General features: G+C 33.8%; 2 protein-coding genes and 1 long non-coding RNA gene across 7 annotated transcripts; 1 reads left to right on the top strand and 2 right to left on the bottom strand.

The window, feature by feature from the left end:
- Positions 1-80: 80 nt before the first annotated feature.
- LOC123680798 lies at positions 81-1,693 on the bottom strand. Of its 3 annotated transcripts, none has more exons than XR_006747566.1 (3): positions 1,497-1,693; positions 559-836; positions 81-432 (listed from the first exon to the last, which is right to left on the bottom strand). It is a non-coding gene; the product is annotated as an uncharacterized LOC123680798 (long non-coding RNA). The 3 variants fall into 3 exon arrangements; XR_006747567.1 differs by lacking the exon at positions 1,497-1,693 and adding an exon at positions 980-1,431; XR_006747565.1 differs by lacking the exon at positions 1,497-1,693 and having other exon boundaries at positions 559-1,490.
- A 261-nt stretch (positions 1,694-1,954) lies between these two features.
- Positions 1,955-3,806, top strand: LOC123680797 (histidine protein methyltransferase 1 homolog). Of its 3 annotated transcripts, none has more exons than XM_045618893.1 (5): positions 1,955-2,142; positions 2,397-2,706; positions 2,769-2,929; positions 2,985-3,232; positions 3,606-3,806. In XM_045618893.1, exons 2-5 carry the CDS (start codon positions 2,403-2,405, stop codon positions 3,757-3,759), a joined length of 867 nt encoding a protein of 288 aa, XP_045474849.1. In that variant the 5' UTR covers positions 1,955-2,142; positions 2,397-2,402; the 3' UTR covers positions 3,760-3,806. The 3 variants fall into 3 exon arrangements, with proteins under 3 accessions (XP_045474849.1, XP_045474847.1, XP_045474848.1); XM_045618891.1 differs by having other exon boundaries at positions 1,956-2,138; XM_045618892.1 differs by lacking the exon at positions 1,955-2,142 and adding an exon at positions 2,196-2,338.
- Positions 3,635-7,930, bottom strand: LOC123680795 (acetylcholine receptor subunit alpha-like 2). The gene is made up of 8 exons (XM_045618890.1): positions 7,265-7,930; positions 6,256-6,300; positions 6,088-6,197; positions 5,742-5,922; positions 5,523-5,679; positions 4,591-5,155; positions 4,131-4,314; positions 3,635-4,055 (listed from the first exon to the last, which is right to left on the bottom strand). The coding sequence occupies exons 1-8, from the start codon at positions 7,451-7,453 to the stop codon at positions 3,864-3,866; spliced, it is 1,623 nt and encodes a 540-aa protein (XP_045474846.1). The 5' UTR covers positions 7,454-7,930; the 3' UTR covers positions 3,635-3,863.
- Positions 7,931-16,490: the final 8,560 nt, after the last annotated feature.

Here is a 16,490-nt window from a genome sequence, read left to right as displayed (position 1 = left end):
AGTGAATTTTTTATGTTTCGTCCAAATTCTCAGAAATTTCTGCTTATTTTTTTATGAACAGATTTTTTTTTTAATAAGATATATTTTGAAGAAGCAACTATAGCTTTCGGTTGAATATTTGAAGAAACGTGGAATTATCTGATTTTGTTGTAAAATTCAGCTGTAAAGCCTTCATCAACAATTTTGTAATTAATTTTATAGTTTTATTAAAATGTTATCAAAAAAGTGTCTTTCTTTATCAATCAATAAAAAAATAATAATTCCCCCTTTTATTTTTGATAAAATGAAATATCATAATGCTCATCATTGCTAACGATAGACTCAATTAATTAACACTAAGACAAACACCTCCAATACACTGCAAACCTTCCATGCATGCAGAAGTAGCTGGAGGACCTCCTAGCAATATTGGTGGACATGATTCGCCTTCACCTATAACATAAAATATAATTTACCTGAATTTCAAATGAAATCATCTCAGAAAAAACATTACTCAAACTTCTGCCTCAACAATTTTTTCGTAGAAATAAATTAATAGAATAAATAATAGCCATTTACCTAATAGGGTGAAACACACAGGGCAACAACCACAAGGAGTTTCTTTTATATACTGATTTGGTTCGCTGCAACTACTCCTTGAAGCACATGGTACTTGATCACAATAACCTGGACGGCACTCAGGACCTTGCCCATATACACAATTGACCACAACAAAAATTAAGAAACTGAATGTTATTATTTTAAAAATCATTTTTCACTCCTTCCTGGTCGATTTTAAAAGTGAATATGTTCCAGAAAACGTTTCCATTTTTATATGCATACATAGCTATTGTTGACTAAAAAGGTTCATTTGAGCACAATAAGAATTTATGGTGTTTAAAGATCATTATTTGGTAAGTTTGAAACATAAATGGAAATAAATTCCGAAATCATCCATTAGTTGCTGAGAAACAATTAACAGTTTCGCCATCTTATTTACCTACAATTCGAAAACAAGTCTTTAATCTGAAGCTAATGAACTCTATTAGGTGTATTTGATCTATAAACTACTGTTCTCTCAGATAATATTTCCCAAAAAAAAAATGTTATATTGAACTCGTTTACTTTTTGTAGCTGGTGATAATTGAAACATGATGAATCTTGAATAGAGAGCGATTTCTATCATCTGATATTTTATTAAAATAATGATTTCTAGTGACCAGATGAAATTCGCTCACTATTCTAAATGTAAAGCCTTGATTAGTAACGACTCTCATTTTATATATTTTTTATTTATATTATTGTCTTGGAATATAGTTAGATAATCAACGTTCTTGCTCAGTCCTGATATAGAACTCGTGACACTCCATCAATTATGTTGATGAAGAGGAACTCAATCATGGCCTCAATTTTGTTCTAGGACTAACGGTTTTCTCAGTTTTTTTTTAATAAAAAAAGCTAAAAAGTCTAATATGGTACTCAAATGAAATATTTCGTCGAGTGGAAATCAAAAATACCTCGGTTACTTTCTAGGACCAACTGTTTTTGAGTTATGACAGTTTTATTGAGTCTTCAAAAAAAACTAAGAAGTCTAATATGGAACCCAAATGAAATATCTCGTCGAGAGGAACTTTTTTTCAGAAATTCTAAAAAACAGCCATAACTCCAGAACTGTTGGCCCCAGAACAAAACTTAGGCCATTTATAAGTTCTTTTCGATGAGACCTTTCATTTAAGTACCATATTAGACTTTTTAGTTTTTTAGAAATTCTAAAAATCTGTCACAAATCGAAAACTGTTGGCCCTAGAACAAAACTCAGGCCATTTTTTAAATGATAAGTATGACATTGCGGCGCCGCCACGAAAATTTGGTCGAATGAACATAGACCTAATAACATATTGATATTAGGTCTATGATTTTTAAGAAATCTATTCTATGGCTTAGGTGACGGTAGTAGTAGTATTTAACTATTTAACCTAAAAAAATTACATGCAAGGAACAAATGTTCAATTTCAAGGCAAAAAAATGATATTAATGAAAAACCACACATTTTTTTATTGCATTTAAATCTAGATATAACCTGATGAATTCGTCATGTTCTTTCAATGAGAATATAACTGTTTTTGTATTAGGTGTGGTGTCCAAAGAATAAAACTTTGGTAGGTGCGTGTTTTTATATCAAATTAATTCCACACTCATAATTAACTCTTCATTCTAAACTAATCTTGCAACATTTTTCAAAGAAAGTATCATTTACTTTTTTTTCTGAACATTTAATGAGTCCATTTTTTACATCGTTGTCAAGACGGCGTTAAACTCAAGTAAAGATTCTGTGAATGAGAGCGCAATTACTTCAACCGTAGGATACTGAGACCGCTGTGACCTCGAAATATTTCAAAGCAAATATTTTTTTTCAGAAAAAAATGTCTTCTGATGAACTTGAAATTAAGAAACAAAAATTAACATGTGATCATTCAGTAGATAGTAAATCTAAAGAAACCAAACAAGATAGTATGGTTGAGTTGAAATTTGATGAACTTGAAAGAATTCAACAACAGTTAAGTAGTTTCTGGAAGTATGAACCCATTAGAAAGAGTGTGGATCTGAGAACCTTGAATGTCCCAGTAAAGCAAATTGTAGAGGTTTTGGAAAAAAATGACCTAAAGTGTGAACGTATTAAGAAAGCAGAACAATCTCAATCTGACCTCATATCAAGCGTTTATGAAGGTGAATTTATTATTGATTGAATGAAATGTGATACATCCAATATTCTTTTGAATTATTTATAGGTGGCGCTAGAACTTGGGAATGCACCTACGATTTACTGAATTATATAGAAAATGAGAAAATGTATTTCCGTGATAAAAAAGTCCTAGATTTAGGATGTGGTACAGGATTGGTTGGAATAATGTGTTTATCTAGGCGAGCTACATGTCATTTTCAAGATTTTGTAAGTTCTGGAATTTCAGATGGCCGTTTTTATTAATTTCAACTTCAAATTTCAGAATGATGAAGTTTTGAAATACATAACTTTTCCTAATGTCAAGGAAAATGTATATTATTTTCCAGAAAACAATTTCACCTCTTGTAAATTCTTATGTGGAGATTGGATTGTTTTTTCGAATTTTTGGCTGGAAAATTATCCTAAAGAAAAGTTTGATTATATTTTCACAAGCGAAACAATTTACAAGGAAGACAATTATCACAAGCTGCATTCTGTTTTTGAAGACTTATTAAGTCCACAAGGCAAAATGTATCCTTTTATTTTTAAGGTCATTGGTTATGATTTCTTAAATTTCATGAGAAGGTGAAGAGATACTTTCTGATAAACGGGAATATGATTGATATTTATTTTCAATATAGGAGTATAACAATTTTAAGCAGACAATAAAAAATCTATTTCAACTTAACCATTTATTATACATTAGAAATATCGTACAAAAGAGTGGCTTGGAAGAATTTGATGAATTGGCAGCTTATTTCTTATAACTATCGTTATATTAAAACAAGAATACTTATTCATCTATTACTATACAAAACCAAACTTAAAGTAAAATCTATTTGTAAATAAATATTAATGAATAGGCATAGGAAGGAATAAATTTTTCCTTACATATTTCTTCCAGTTATTTAGCTGCCAAAACTTTTTATTTTGGCCCTGGTGGGGGCCTCTACACTTTCCTTGAGTTTTTGAACAATAGGAAAAAATTTGAGTATAAATTAGTGTGGCAATACATCAACGGTTTAACAAGAGAGATTTATGAAATAAAATTTAAGTGATGTTTTTTGATATTTCTTAAAGTTTAATAATTACCGTATATTTCTAATTTGTGTTTTATTCAATATCAACAATGATGAAAAGAGTTATTGAAATTAACAACATTCTAAAATTCTAAATCTGGTAAAAATTGTTGTTGAGCTACAGATGATAATTCCAAATCTATAGCTTTAGTATCATCATAAAGTGCAGGAGCTTCACAAAGTATTGCAAAAGTACCAACAAGTGATGCTATTATAAATAACCAAAGAAAGAGACGGTCTAGCACCATGGCAACAAAACCCCAGTCTTGATCTTCCTGTGAAAGATAAATTTTATAAAACTATATTCTTAGATAAACACTAACTATAGTAAGAGAGAATTGCTTCATTACCGCATTGAATTGATCTTGTCTCTGTATATGGTGTTGGATGAACATCACATTATGTATTGCCTTTTCTAGTTCAAATGGGTACTTTTTTCTTGTACCCGAGTCACTTTCATCTAACCCGGAGAAGACAGATGGAAGGCCATTGTATCCCAACCGCCCCCCTAGGGCTCCGGCAAAACCCCTCAATCTGAAAAGAAAAAAAATTGGAGTTGTGCATGTAGTATTTGGTGAATTTGCAAACTTTCAGTTTCACTGGAAGTTTGATTTGTATCAAAAACTACTAAAAACTTTCAAATTGTAAATAAGTCTATGGTTGAGACACAGACTATAACTAGTATGTGGTTTTGACAATTGACAATTTTGAATTGAATTGAAATTGAAGAGTGCGTTGAATGAAAATAAGCAAATAGCTGTTCGTTTGCAAACATTTCATGTGATAAAATCTCGTAACCTCGTTTTGTACCTATTTCGTGTGGTGGTTGAATGGAGCCCGTTGCAACCTCCAACCCTATGTCTTGAGGAACTAGACGATGAAGAGCTTGATGATCCCGTCGAATCTAAAGATCCCAGCTCATTTCTCTGCATCATGAGCCTACTGTTCGGGATTTTGTTGGCTGCTAGCTCTGTTAGCAAGTCCTTGGGCACCCTCATGAGTAGTAATTTCGGAACACTTTTAATGAAAAAATTTCGTACCCACGGTGCCATTTTATGTGTGCTCGGTTTTCTATAGTGAACGTTTAAGATTATGATTGTGATAACTACAGATAGTGCCACTAGCACCATGGTGAAAAGTATGTATTTGCCTAGTAATGGAAGTGCCAGGGATGTGGAAGGGATGATTTCAGAAATGAGGAGAAAGAACATGGTTTGCGACAGGAGGATATTGATACATAATGCGATTTTCTCTCCGGAATCTGCTGGGAGGTAGAAAACTAAAACTGAGAGGTAAGAGATTCCCACACAAGGAACTATTAAGTTGACTGTGTAGAACAACGTTTTCCTCCGTAGCGTGATGTTGAAAAATATATCTGAAATACATAGAAAAATCCTTATTAAAAAGATACTAAAAAATATAAAATGGTGTCAAATATTAAATATTATCTATGACCTAAACACCATCTATGGTCTCTAAACCATAGAGGGTCGACACTACTTTATGTTTAATTCGCCATAGAAATGTTTGAATAGATGTCAAAATCTCTATGGTTGATTTCGGCTATACAAGTCTTTATATATATCTCTGATATTTAAAAATACTTAGTTGGGATTGTTGGTATGCTCGAATTGTTCTAAATATGATCTTATCAGTATTTCTAATTTTCTTATAATATATTCAAAATTATAAATGTTTTCTTGTCAAATGAGGACACATATTAATAATGCGTTTATAATTACCAGGATACGGCTCAGCACAACATGGATAATATTTCTCGTGTCTTTCTGCAGGAACACCGAGGATGTCCCATTCAACGCTTGGGTAATATTCCCTGAGATCTATCCCTACCTCAACTTTATTCTCTCCAACTTTCTGGTTAATATGTTTGAGATCTATCTGAAATTGTATCATTTTTGTCAACGTATTTGGTAAGTAGCAGTTTTTTTTCGATTGCGTACCTGATTTCCGTCGTAAGTCCACGATCCAAATTTCATGAAGCACGTTTGTTGGTCAAACGGGAAATATCTAACGTCTATTTCGCAGGAAGACTTGAAAATTGCTGGTGGTGTCCATAAAACTTTGCCTGTATGGCTCAGAACTGCCTTAGTCATGGTGGTAACCACATATTCGCCGTCGGCACTGTTATACAACTCTTTTTTGTGAGAAGGTTTTATTACGAGAAATACTAGTATAATATTCAATGAAAATATTCAGTCAAATTCAACTAAATCGAAAAATTTAACTGATAATGTTAGTGAAGCAAAATTTGAGATAATATCTAGGTATCGTAGAAATTATTCTTACTTATTGTAAAGGACAATATCTGGTAGCCATATGTGTTCAGAGGGCACGTAAAGCTCCGTGACTCCACCATATTCTTGTGGGTCCCATATGAACTTGTGATCTTGCCATTCCTGCAAAAAACGCCCTTTTTTTTAGACGTCCAAAAATTTGGAAAAATTCGAAACTCACGTGTTCAAGCCAAACGTTCGTGGTCAATATCTGATCTTTCAAATTCTGAAAGAAAAAGAATAATTCACGTCTTGTGTTTTGTTTATTTATTTCTTTTTTATCGCGAAATGTCTCACAAGCACGAAGAAAATGAAATTGATGAATCAGTTGAAAAATGTATAAGACAAGGATTTTCCAATGAGAGGTGAAGAAAACTAAGGTTTGTCGATTTAAGGGCTTAACATTAATGTTTTAATTAAAATTTTTGCAAAATGATGATTTATTTATTTAGGAATCTATATGTTTTTGAGAAATACTTTTTTTTTTTAACTTGAATCATTTTCGACAACAGAATGTAGGTGTATCAATGTTAAATCATGTGAAATTAGAAGAAGAAAAGTTTTTTCGAAAGTTCTAATAGCCGAATACAATTTGAAAATATTCGTGAGTTTTCGATCCTGCAGTTTATTGACAAAAGTTATTTTACAGGTGCAAATTTAGGTTAGGCACGCCCACAAATTTCCATTTTTCGGGTAAACATTCGTTTACGTATTATTTTCAGCGATAATTTCATGTCTGCTCGCCTTAGGTCATTGATAACTTTATAAAGTCAGATTTTTTCTCCAAATATTGAGATAATATGTTATCGATGAAAAATTTTTTCAACTTTGATGCACTAATGTCAATATATAAATAGTATAATATTGGTTTAAAGGGTCATGACTAGATGAAAATTAAATAATAGAAGGGAATAATAATTATAGGTAATAAAGGTTGTCCAATATTGAAAATTTATGACTGACATTAACCTTTACTTCACTTATCTATGTTTAGGTTTATTCATATTTATCTCTTTGTCAAGAAATACTATTTCTTTCGAATGTTTCCTACACAAAAAGATCTATTTATATTTGACGTTTTCAAAAAATTAAATTCTGGAGATTGATATAAGTTCTCAGAATTTCCTTTCCTGATCCTTATCCATGCAAAATTGGTTTTCCAACTTCCCAAAAAAATACTCCAAACTGACCAGTTCTATGAGCTGCGACAACCTGAGGCCCAACTTGACCAGCACGGTGTCCGTGTTGTTGCTGACCGGTCTAATGAGTCTGTTGTAGTTGCTGAGTAGGTCGTCGTACAACCTTTTGGCGTCCGGGTTGGTGCAGCTCTTCTTGACGCAGAAGAACAGCAGGAGATACACCTCGAACACGAGTCGCATCGTTCTTCACCTCCGTTCTGCGATCGTCATCCTACCGGAGGATGCTGAGGGCCACTGGACCACCGCCGGAGTTACTCCCGCTGAAAGGGGTTGAGACGGGGGAGGTGGAATCAATACGGGAGATGCGCCAACTATGACGGTGGTTCTTGAGGAGTTGATTGACCTTTTACTTGTTAGATCTTTTGTGTTATTTCGCATAGTTAATATAAAATTTGTACTACAAGTTTTGAATTTTTATTTCGCTATACATATATCCTCTAGGTCTAGAATATAAAAAAATAGAAGAGACAGGCTTACAAAATAAAAAAAAAGACTGGAAATCGTAGATTCGAACCTGAGATTTTTTACTCAAATTCCAGCTCCCTACCACAAGGTTGCATATAACCATAAAGTAATAATCATAGGTAGAGAAAGTACGCAATTTTTACATGTTCCCAACATGATTAGATTACGTTGTCGGATTGTGATATATTTTCAAATCCACTATTTTACTATATCGTTATTAATGTATATTATATTGAATGAAATATATTTATTTGAGTGATTCCCGATTGAATATGCAAATTTGAATATTTGGAATCCGATATTTTTCCTAATTTTCGAATTTATAATAAGCAGAATATTTATTATTTTCTGTATCTACCTGCTGGAATCCAAGGTTTGGCAACTTTTGCTCTCCTAGTGTCATCGGTGTTTTCACGTCGTTTGGCGCGCTTGAGGTTTTTTTTCTGAATTTCTGATATATTTAGGTATTTATTCCAATATATTTTGAGTTAATATAAAACGTTGATTCATTATGGGGCATAAGAAGTGCGTTCTTTGTGGAGAAACTCGCGAATTGAGTGAAATATCGTATCATTGATATGTTTTCATTTCCGCACGCTTCTATCAAATTTGATAGTTCATGTTGGGGACAAAATTTGCTTAATAAAAATGTTATATGCTCCCTCTATCTATGTTTATTACTCTGAGCATATAACCAAAGAGTTGAGGGCATAAATATTGCCAAACTTTGACAACTGCAATTCAGTTCTTTGACCGTCAAAAAGCTAGTTATTCTCATTGAAAAATTCACTACACAGTCATCGATGTTTAATTTTTTGTCAACCTACACTATTGAAATTCATAATTTGTTTACAAAACCATAAACCAAACTTTAAAGATCATTGCGATTGTAATAAAATGAACAGGATTTTCGAGATACCTACTTTTTAGATAGGTAGGTTAGATTTTATAATTCATTATTTTTTGGCACCAATTGAACGGATATTTGACTAAAACATGTATCAATACTTCACCCTTCTGGGCCATCTATAGAACTGTTCAACGGCATTTTCCACTTGCATAAAAATTGGAGCTTTGCGAATCTACCTGGGCATACCCTTTCAAAATTGCACGTCCATGACTGGCAACTCCTGGCAAAAATCGAAAAAAAAAGAGTTATTATTAACAATCAGACCGTTACTTCGAATTTGCAACTCATGATTATTCATATTCAGTGATTTCGATGCGAACGATTAAAACGATCGATTTCAACCCTTCTTGAAGAAGGTCCCTTCATTAGGGTTGCCAAATGAATCGATCACCCCTTTGATCGATCAAGGGGGTTCAACCTGAGGTCCTGTCTGCACGATGACTAGACAGGATAGTCGAGTGAATGGAAGAAAGTGAAGAAAGAAATGCATAGGTGATAGATTGATTATCTGTTAACGTATAGGGGACAAAGAATTTTCAATTTTTATAGATCGGTGAACTTCGATTTGTGATTGTGAAAGAAATATACAGCCTCAACGGAAATTATAAAGAGTTTTACAATAAGAGGTTTCATTTTGATATGAAAAAACGAGTACCTACTTGAGTTTTAGGAGAAATCAATGGATGTTCATACCATTTTTAGTAATTGCATCGTTTTTACTTGTCAAATGTCAAAATATGACATCTACAAAAGTGGCAGCTGCTCGGTAGCGAGATATTCAAAATGTAACTTCTTCGATTGTAGGATATTGTATTTGCAAATTATTACAATACCCAAAATCTTTTTATTTTTTCTATAGTGATAAATCAAAACGAAATTTGATAGAAATCGCAATTGTTGGAATGGTTGGTTGCTATGGAAATGTATATGTCCATGATAATTATAGTCTGACAACTTATGAAATATTTGACAATTTTTTGGAAAAATATCGGATATATGTACTTATATTATGGACAGAGATAGCGACTTAGAAGTACTTACTCCTCCAGAAATAAGGAACGTGGAAATAGTATATTGCGCAACAAGTGGGGAAAGTCCAACTTTTCTCGCGAGTGTGGAAATTTGTGGCACGAGCCTGAAAGGCGAGTGTCGCAAACACACGAGCGAGAAAAGGATTTTCTCCACATGTTGCACACTATATTTTCCAACAACTGCACAAATTTCGATAATTCAAGTAATGGACTTGATTCAAATCAAAATGGCCTTCGTTGACAGTATGTGCTAATTTATTGCGTTTCCATAGAAACGACTCAAAAGCCCAATTTCATTTTCATTGGTCTACCAAGCGAGTTGTGGACAAAGTTTCCCATGGTATGAGCAAAACATAGTTTTGAAATTGAGTAAGCTATGAAGAATACTCTACTTTTCATTGCAGTTGTAGGAAAAGTAATTTTTTTGATGATTGATATTTGTACGTTCAGTTAATATTTGCTGTCAATCGGAGAAAAAAATAATAAACCAAAAAGGTCCGAAAACATTCCTTCTAAATTCCATCACATCTCGATCAAATCTCTGGTATTTGGTTGGCGTCACGGCCAACTGAGTTTTTCATCAAAACAATAACCGTCGAATCTTTGACGTGTACGTAAACAATGACTCGCGAACTGCTGGTGCGATCATCCAGAGCGGTTAATTTGACGGCACAAAGGGAACAGGAAGCGCGACAACCTTGGGAATCTTGGTCAGTAGACGGAGAGGGGCGACGGATGCTGCGATGGACCGCTGATTGATTGACGATAGAAAAAACGCCGCGTGGATAATCGTTATTATCCGGTATTTCGATTATTTCTCGGCGTTCCAACTGATGTGGTTTAACCGGATGATGGATTCGATTCTGGAAGAATGCCGCTAGATTTCGCTGCGCGGTTTTGACGAATCTTCGTTAAATTTTGAAACTTGACTTTGGAAAGACTTACTCTTTTCATTATACCCTTGATTTTGAAAAAAGTGATTTAACGACGTGGATTGGTAGTACATTCTTTCGAAGTTTAGATATTCCTTTCTTGACATACTTAAAATAAATCAATTCGATTCTCAAGTCACTGTCTGAACAAACAAAACTTGAAAGTGTAAATTTTTTATACATACCTACTCATTTCATAACCGAAAACATTTATTAGAATAAATCTGCGAGTCCTCTAATTTGAACCCTAAAGGACAGTATTTGGTATTTAGATGTTTTTATACATTCTTCCAGATAATTAATCATGATCACTTCATGGCAATCACAAAAAACTGGAGCAAGAACTCTTCCAGTAGATTGAAATTGATTCCACGCTTATCTCTTGGTGAAACATAATCTATACTATATTAAACTCGTAAGCGCTCCTCCCACCGAAAATCGAACGATTTTGGACCGATTTTGCGGTCGAGTGTTCTCGGCTCTGGGAGAGATACGAGAAAAACTAAAAGTACGGAAAGAAAGAGAAAATGTCGAATTAACTAACGCGGATATTCCCGTTTCCCGATTTTTCGGGATTACCTGGGAATGAACGGATAAAGTTTGGGAAATTTCCCGACGAATTTCCAGATTCACGTCGACGTGAACGACCAATAGGAAAATACTACGATGTCCTTGGGTAGCAACGGGCCTAGCAACGTCCGCGGCAATTGACGTTTCTAGAATATTTCTAATTGTCGATCGAACCGGAAATAATGATCAATTCAGTTAATTATATCGATTCAATTACAGAAATTCCATATTTGACTAAAATATCGATACTAAATATGCCCCGATGGATGCTTTTCGAATTTTAGAAGCTGCAATGAGTCAATACTTGGACAGAAGACGACAAATGTCAAAATTTATTCATGCCGTGATTTCTTTCCATAATTATGATATAAATACGAAACGTCAGATGATATTCGACTAGAAACATTGAAATTTGGACGAATTTTCAAGCAAATAATGAACGGGAATGTAGGAAACGTCCTTTTCTGATGGTATTTTTGCATTTTGTTGAGATTTTCATGGAAATTGGTGAAATCTTATAGCATTCCGTTTCATGTAAGTTGTCAAGGAGAGACTTGAATTTTTCATATAGGACTGATAAATCGGTAGGTACAGATATAAATATTCGATTTCCTTCATATCTAACGGTTTTTTAGACGAAAATCATGAAAATTATTCATATTTATAGAATCTCTGAAACCTGTGATTTTGATGATTCCCTATAAGTAGCACAAATGCACCAAATTACGCAATGCCATTGTGGCCGGGTGGTTAAGGATGCGGTCGAATGATATGAAGCCTCTATGGGCTGCAAGTTCAAATTTCGCTGCTGGTTGAAATTTTTTTCTTATTTTTTCGCCACTTATTAATTTTTATATTATTTGGCAGTGAATACTTTGGAATAGTGAAATGGATCAAATGAAGTCAATGATGATTTTAAAATAATAGGGATTCCCACATTCCCATTTCATACAGGGGGTACAATTTTCAAGCGTCAATTATACATTTCTGGAAAATCGAGACCTTATAAATCTGAAAATTGGAATTAGAGCTTCAGGTTAGTTTTCTTTTGCATAATTTGCGAAGATATACGTGCGATGAATATTTTTTATACAGAGTGCACAATTTCCGAGTTCCAATTGGACGACTCTGAATAACTGAAACCTGCTGAAATCTGATTGTTGAGATCTTAGATCTAGGTTATTTTTTTTACATAATTCTTGGAGGTATACACTGAGTGGTTGACGATTTCATACAGGGTGTATTATTTTTGAGTGGCAATCAGACATTTATGCAAAATTGTAACCTATTGAAACATCGGATTATCAGCTTAAGGTTATTCTTCTTTTGCATAATTTGTGAGAAAATATATAATAATTGATTTAAAATTATATAGGGTGTAAAAAATTGGGATACCAATCTGATATTTTTGGAAAAATAGGCAACCTGAAATCTATAAATTTGGATAACAGCTTTAGGTTAGTCTTCTTTCTTTTACATAATTCGCGAAAATAAGTATGAATGAAGTTAATACAGTGTGTACAATTTAGAATGTCCCAATTAGACATTCCTGAAGAATTCATTCCGCATGGAATTCGAAAATTGGTTTCATAGCATTTGCTTTTTCTGCCATCTTGAAGGTATTCGATTAACGAGTCGGGCATGTCCATTGGTGTTTTTGGTTCCTTTTTTGTGTTTCAACAATAACTTCATATACAGGATGTTTCATGTCGACTTGATCAAAATTATTCCTCAAATTACATACAGACTGTGCGTTGCTAACGCGTATTTATGGAATTACTGAAACCTTTGAGTCTCGCTGTATATTAGTCCGATATCGATAATACAGGAGGTATGCAGTATTTGAATGAATTTTATATAGGGTGTACATCTAGATGTGTGGCCAATGTAGATCTATGGACAATGTGGATCTATGGACAAAGAGGATCTATGGGCTATGTAGATCTACCTACAAGGTGTATCTACGGGCAAAGCGGATCTGTGGGCAACATTGATCTACCTACAAGGTAGATCTATGAGCAACATTGATCTACCTACCTATTGATCTATGGGCTACATTGATCTACCTACAAGGTAGATCTACGGCGCGTACTAGTATACTATATTAAACTCGTAAGCGCTCCGCCCACCGAAAATCGAACGATTTTGGACCGATTTTGCGGTCGAGTGTTCTCGGCTCTGGGAGAGATACGAAAAAACTAAAAGTACGGGAAGAAAGAGAAAATGTCGAATTAACTCCCGCGGATATTCCCGTTTCCCGATTTTTCGGGATTACCTGGGAATGAACGGATAAAGTTTGGGAAATTTCCCGACGAATTTCCAGATTCACGTCGACGTGAACGACCAATAGGAAAATACTACGATGTCCTTGGGTAGCAACGGGCCTAGCAACGTCCGCGGCAATTGACGTTTCTAGAATATTTAGGTTTTATATTATTTTTACTGTGTTCATTAGAGGGCTCTTGATGAATAGAACTATTTGAAATATGAATAACTGTATAATAAAATCAAGGATCAATCTAATAATCCATTCAAAATATTCTGACGTTTTAACCAATTCTGTGCTCATTCATGAAATCGTCGAAATACAGAATGAAAATGGGAAACGTCAGATGATATTTTAATGGAAATGTTGAAATTTGGACGAATCGGGAGGAAATATGCAAGAAAAGATGAATCAGATGCGATTTATATCCCTTTTTCCATGTATATTTTATGATATTTTCAAGCGGAATCGTTTTGTGTCAGTGGAAAGCTTTGTTTGCCAGAAGCCTCTACAGGAGTCATTTGGTTATTTGAAAAGTTTTTAACGAGAAACTTGAGGAAATAATAGACTACACCTGTATGTACCGCCCTTTTATGATGGTATTTTTGCGTTTTGTTGATATTTTCATGGAAATTGGTCAAATCTTGAAGCATTCCGTTTCATGTGAATTGTCAAGGTAAATATATCATTTTGGAAAGATATCAGCATTTGAGGCGAAGAAAACTGCTAGGTAGAGATATTTTAATTCGATTTCCTTTATATTTAACGATTTTTCAAACGAAATTCATGAAAATTCATCAATTTATAGAATCTCTGTCACCAGTTATTTTGACATTATTCCTATAAGAAGCACAAATGCACCTAAATATGCAAAGGCATTGTGGCCGGGTCGTTAGGGATGCGGTCGTACAATCTGAGGTCACTTTTGGGATGCGAGTTCAAATCTTGCAGCAGGTGATAATTTTTTTTTTCTTAATTTTTCGCCAGTTATTAATTTTTATATTATTTGGCGGTGAATGCTTCGGATTATTGAAATGGATCAATTTTTTGTTTAGTCTATTGTGTGAATGATTTCGTAGTATACACATATAATTATATTTTTCCGATTTTCAAAGTACATATAAGAATAACGATTATACATTGTTTTTTTTCAAGTTGCCTATTGGAGGTTTTTCGATAAATTGACCATATTATACAGGGTGTACAATTTTCGAGCGCCAATTATGCTTTTCTGTAAAATTGAAAACTTATGAAATCTGAAAATTGAAATTTCAAGTTAGATTTCTCTCACATAATTTGCGAAGATATACGTGCGATGAATAACGTTTATACAGAGTGTACAATTTCCGAGATGTCTCTGGAGAACTGAGAACTTTTCTTATAGTTGTCATGTTAGCTCTATAGGTTATCATTCAATTGCATAATTCTTGAAGGTATACAGGTGGGGATTGACGATTATATACAGGGTGTACAATTTTCAAGCGCCAATTATACATTTCTGGAAAATCGAGACCTTATGAAATCTGAAAATTGGAATAAGAGCTTTAGATTTGTTTTCTCTTGCATAATTTGCGAAGATATACGTGCGATGAATATTTTTTATACAGTGCGATATCGATTTTACAGGAGATATGGAAGTATTTATGAATGAATTAAAATATGGATCTATGGGCTATATTGATCAACCTAAAAGGTAGATCTATGGGCTATGATGATCTACCTACAAGGTAGATCTATGGACAACATTGATCTACCTGCAAGGTAGATCTGTGGGCAACATTGATCTACCTACAAGGTAGATCTATGTACAACATTGATCTACCTATTAGGTAGATCTACAGGATATATTGATCTACCTACAAGGTAGATCTATGGGCGTACTAGTTTCAATATTAATAAAAGACACAAAACTCTTGACTAATTAGTCAAGAGTTTGATTGCTACATTGTTTCAGGATCGTAAAAATGCACATACATAAATGTAAGTCATAGTTCAAGAAATCTGCGTCTTTTTCAAATTGAACTGAACTCGATGACTATACTTGCATGATTTTGATCAAGATCCAAGAATTTGGAGATTAAATTTTCGCAAACATGGCTTTCTCTATACTAAACAGAATGTTTACTCCTTTTAGAAATCTATGGTCGCGTACGAGAACATTGAGTACTAAATGTACTAAGTATAACATCTTCGTAAATCAAAATAAATAAAGCATAGAAGCAGGAATATTACGAAGCCTGTGAAAAAATTAGAAATAATCAATGTCACTTTTTATTTTCTCTTTCAATGTTTACTAATTTCGTTCTGAATTATTCCAGAACCTTTATCTAATTGAAGTAATAATGGTAATTAGGTACACAGAGTGTTCGTAAAAAAGGGGTGGTTCTTGAATACCTAATGACAGTATGCTTTATAACTTTTGATCGCAAATGCGTCGTATTCTGAGATACAGAGAGTTAAAGTTTTTCTTCAAAACTGAAGAAAAGAAAAATGGGACACCACCGAGAAAATTTAAACTAAAATCATCTTTGAATTGCTCATTCAATTTGTTATATAATACCTCTTATGCCTTTTTTCATATTGTGCGTCACTTTTATGCAAAAAAAAAATACATTTTAACGTATCTTGGCGTATGTTTAATTTCTTCAATAAATCATCTTTTTTGTATTTTTGTTCTGTGGTTTAGATGACGCTATTGATACGGACATAACATAATTGAATTTGAAGACCTTTGGCGCAGTAGATCTGAAGAACGGACGCTCAAAAGAAGATTATCAATGACTCATCAGAATAAATTAATTTAATCCGAATTTTATATCAAGAAGTGTGTATGAATCGCTTCGAATACAGTCCTGACTTTCTCTGGTCGGAGTCCACTAACTCCTGGTGCCCTGCTGGTGTCTTTACACAGTCTCGAGACCGCTCGGCAATACCTGGGGCTCCGAAGGTGATGCAAAAGATAACGAGCGAGTCTTTAACGATGGCGGCACGCGTTTGAATTACTGATGGATGTGTCTGTCGTACCTGCCTCCTCCTGCTAGTC

This window comes from Harmonia axyridis, chromosome 5 (genome assembly GCF_914767665.1).
Source record: "Harmonia axyridis chromosome 5, icHarAxyr1.1, whole genome shotgun sequence".
Lineage (NCBI taxonomy): Eukaryota > Metazoa > Arthropoda > Insecta > Coleoptera > Coccinellidae > Harmonia > Harmonia axyridis.
The sequence above is the reverse complement of the archived record's forward strand: the minus strand, read 5'-3'. Positions and strand labels throughout refer to the sequence as shown.

Coding starts and splice junctions, on each gene's coding strand:
- LOC123680797 (XM_045618893.1), top strand. CDS start 2,403: ATGTCTTCTGATGAACTTGAAATTAAGAAACAAAAATTAACATGTGAT. Junction 2,707..2,768: donor CATATCAAGCGTTTATGAAG/GTGAATTTATTA, acceptor AATTATTTATAG/GTGGCGCTAGAACTTGGGAA. Junction 3,233..3,605: donor TTAAGTCCACAAGGCAAAAT/GTATCCTTTTAT, acceptor TATTTCTTCCAG/TTATTTAGCTGCCAAAACTT.
- LOC123680795 (XM_045618890.1), bottom strand. CDS start 7,453: ATGCGACTCGTGTTCGAGGTGTATCTCCTGCTGTTCTTCTGCGTCAAG. Junction 6,301..7,264: donor TGTCGCAGCTCATAGAACTG/GTCAGTTTGGAG, acceptor TTTTTCTTTCAG/AATTTGAAAGATCAGATATT. Junction 6,198..6,255: donor CGAACGTTTGGCTTGAACAC/GTGAGTTTCGAA, acceptor CGTTTTTTGCAG/GAATGGCAAGATCACAAGTT.